General features: G+C 32.6%; 1 protein-coding gene across 1 annotated transcript in view; it reads right to left on the reverse strand.

Moving 5' to 3' along the window:
* Nucleotides 1–2322, reverse strand: part of SI (sucrase-isomaltase) — a 93517-nt gene that overhangs the window by 17830 nt on the left and 73365 nt on the right. Inside the window, exons 37-39 of the mRNA XM_004704105.2 lie at nt 2001–2134; nt 479–513; nt 178–294 (exon numbers count right to left, since the gene is read on the reverse strand). Coding sequence (XP_004704162.1) covers nt 178–294; nt 479–513; nt 2001–2134 — 286 coding nt within the window. The remainder of the gene's footprint in view (nt 1–177; nt 295–478; nt 514–2000; nt 2135–2322) is intronic.

The raw sequence follows: 2322 nt of genomic DNA on the forward strand, positions 1-2322 counted from the left end.
ATGGTAAGTGGAAATTTTACTTTTTCTCCAGGATATTTAAAACTTTTGGAGAGCAGCAGTAAGTATATCATTTAACCAAACTACCAAATTTAAAATATAAGAAAGAATAGCCAGGCCAGAACATGCTTAAATTGATAGGCTCAGATGTCTCAGTGGGTAAAGGCAAAAATTACATACTCTGGTAAATGCAATGTTGTGATTTCTTGAGTATGGATAAAATGATCCAAGTTGCGTCCAGCGGGCACAAAGTTCATATTCTGAATTGTTAAAGAAGCCACAGATATCTGCACCAGTCTGAAACATATTGTCATATTTCATTAGTTTTCAACTCATTGTTTCTAAATATTTAACATAAATATTTTAATATTTAAATAAATTTTAATAAATATTAAATGTCAATGAAATATTTGAAACAAAATTTGAAATAATATTTAACCTAATATAAATATTTAAAAGAGATAAAAATATGGTTACTTACATAAGATATTCCAAAGAGACTAAATTCCATCATACCTAAAATAAATCAGGAAAAATTTTCTAAGAAATTCATGTATTTCAAGTTTTCTTAGTTATTTTTATAAAGATATTATCTTTCTAAAATTAGCTTCCAAATCAATTGAATGTTTTTGTAATTATTAATATCATTTTCTTTATTTCTTCTTATAACAGTCATACATATTTTTACTGACTATGGTTAATGATGTTATAAGCATAGGACATTATGAGTTTCTTAACACTTGCAATAGGGCATATTTAAAGCACACATTTGTGATGAACACATTACATAGTCAGACCAGGGTGGGGTGTTTGTCTGGTTTCATATTTGCAAAATAGGGATACTGCCTTGGAAATTATGTAACCATAGTTATTCTGAACTGAAACAGATTGAATATCTTTAATATTAATAAATATTCAAAGAGTGATCACTTCAATTATATAGAATACTTTTTTGTTTCATAATCATTTTATTAGGGGCTCATACAACTCATCACAATTCATACATACGTCATTTGTGTCCAGCACATTAGTACATATGTTGACTTCATCATTCTTACAACACCTACTTTCCACTTGAGCCCTTGATGTCAGCTCATTTTTCCCCTTCCCTTCCCGCTCCCCCCTCCCCCTGAACCCTTGATAATTTATAAATTATTATTATTTTATCGTATCTTACCCCATCCGACGTCTCCCTCACCCACTTCTCTGCTGTCTGTCTCCCAAGGAGTAGGCCATATGTAGGTAGACCTTGTCATCTGTTCCCCCTATCTCCCTCACCTTCCCTCCACCCTCCTTCTATAGCCACTCTGTCCACTGGTCCTGGGGGGTTCATCTGTCTTGGGTTCACTGTATTTCCAGTTCCTATCTGTGCCAGTGTACATCCTCTGGTCCAGCCTTTTATTTCTCAACTCTCCCTTTAAAGGGAAATTTCTAAATATATATTGCTTTCCATTAATAAAATGATCAATATGAAAATCTTTTTAAGACTATACATTGAATAATTTTTGTTTGCATTGTAGATGTTAATGCCTTAGTTCATATTTGTTCAAATATTGTCAATAATATATTTCAAAATGTGATTTGAAATGGTTCATTTGTTAATATGTGTGGTTATTGTCATCCAGAATACCTAGTTCTATTTCTAATTTTTAGATAGTCTCTTTCCAACACACCTATTTTGTCAACGTGAAAACTGAGAACCAAACCGGTAAAATTATCATTTCAAAATAAACAAGGTACATAACATTAGTGTCTATACTTATTCTCTAATAATACTTCCTGGGTTACAGCTTTTTAATGATTTTTTGCTGACATGAAAGATGATAGACGCATGGATTTGAAGTGGACTTATATATGAGCCAGAATTAGACGAGGTAAGTGCCTATTACAAAAACTAAAAAATCGTGGTAAGGACTTATAAAATATATGAGCAAGCACTAGCCAAGGAAAATAATATTACAAAAACTAGAAGAATAGTAATAAGGATGGTGATTCTAGCATACCAATGATTGACTTTTCCATATTGTCCCATTGTGCATAGTTGTCTCCTAGCCAGTGTCCTGCCCACCGTCCAGCAGTAGGATATGTGGACCGGGAAATCACAATCCCTCTTTTACCAGTTGCTTGCTGTATCGCACTAAGAAAGATGATGAAATATTCATGAGTTTGTAGAAGAGGCCTTTTTTCTCTCAAATATTTCTGTTTATGAAAACATAAAAAAAGTTTGTAGCTTGTGGGATCTGAGTTGTCTTTTAGTTATTTTATGTATGTTTTCTTTCAGGATACATTGGTTCCTGGCTGGCAAACACATTTTTCTTCCCTTCA

Source organism: Echinops telfairi, unplaced genomic scaffold (assembly GCF_000313985.2).
Source record: "Echinops telfairi isolate 266 unplaced genomic scaffold, ASM31398v2 ScPeMD7_7420;HRSCAF=8458, whole genome shotgun sequence".
Classification (NCBI taxonomy): Eukaryota; Metazoa; Chordata; class Mammalia; order Afrosoricida; family Tenrecidae; genus Echinops; species Echinops telfairi.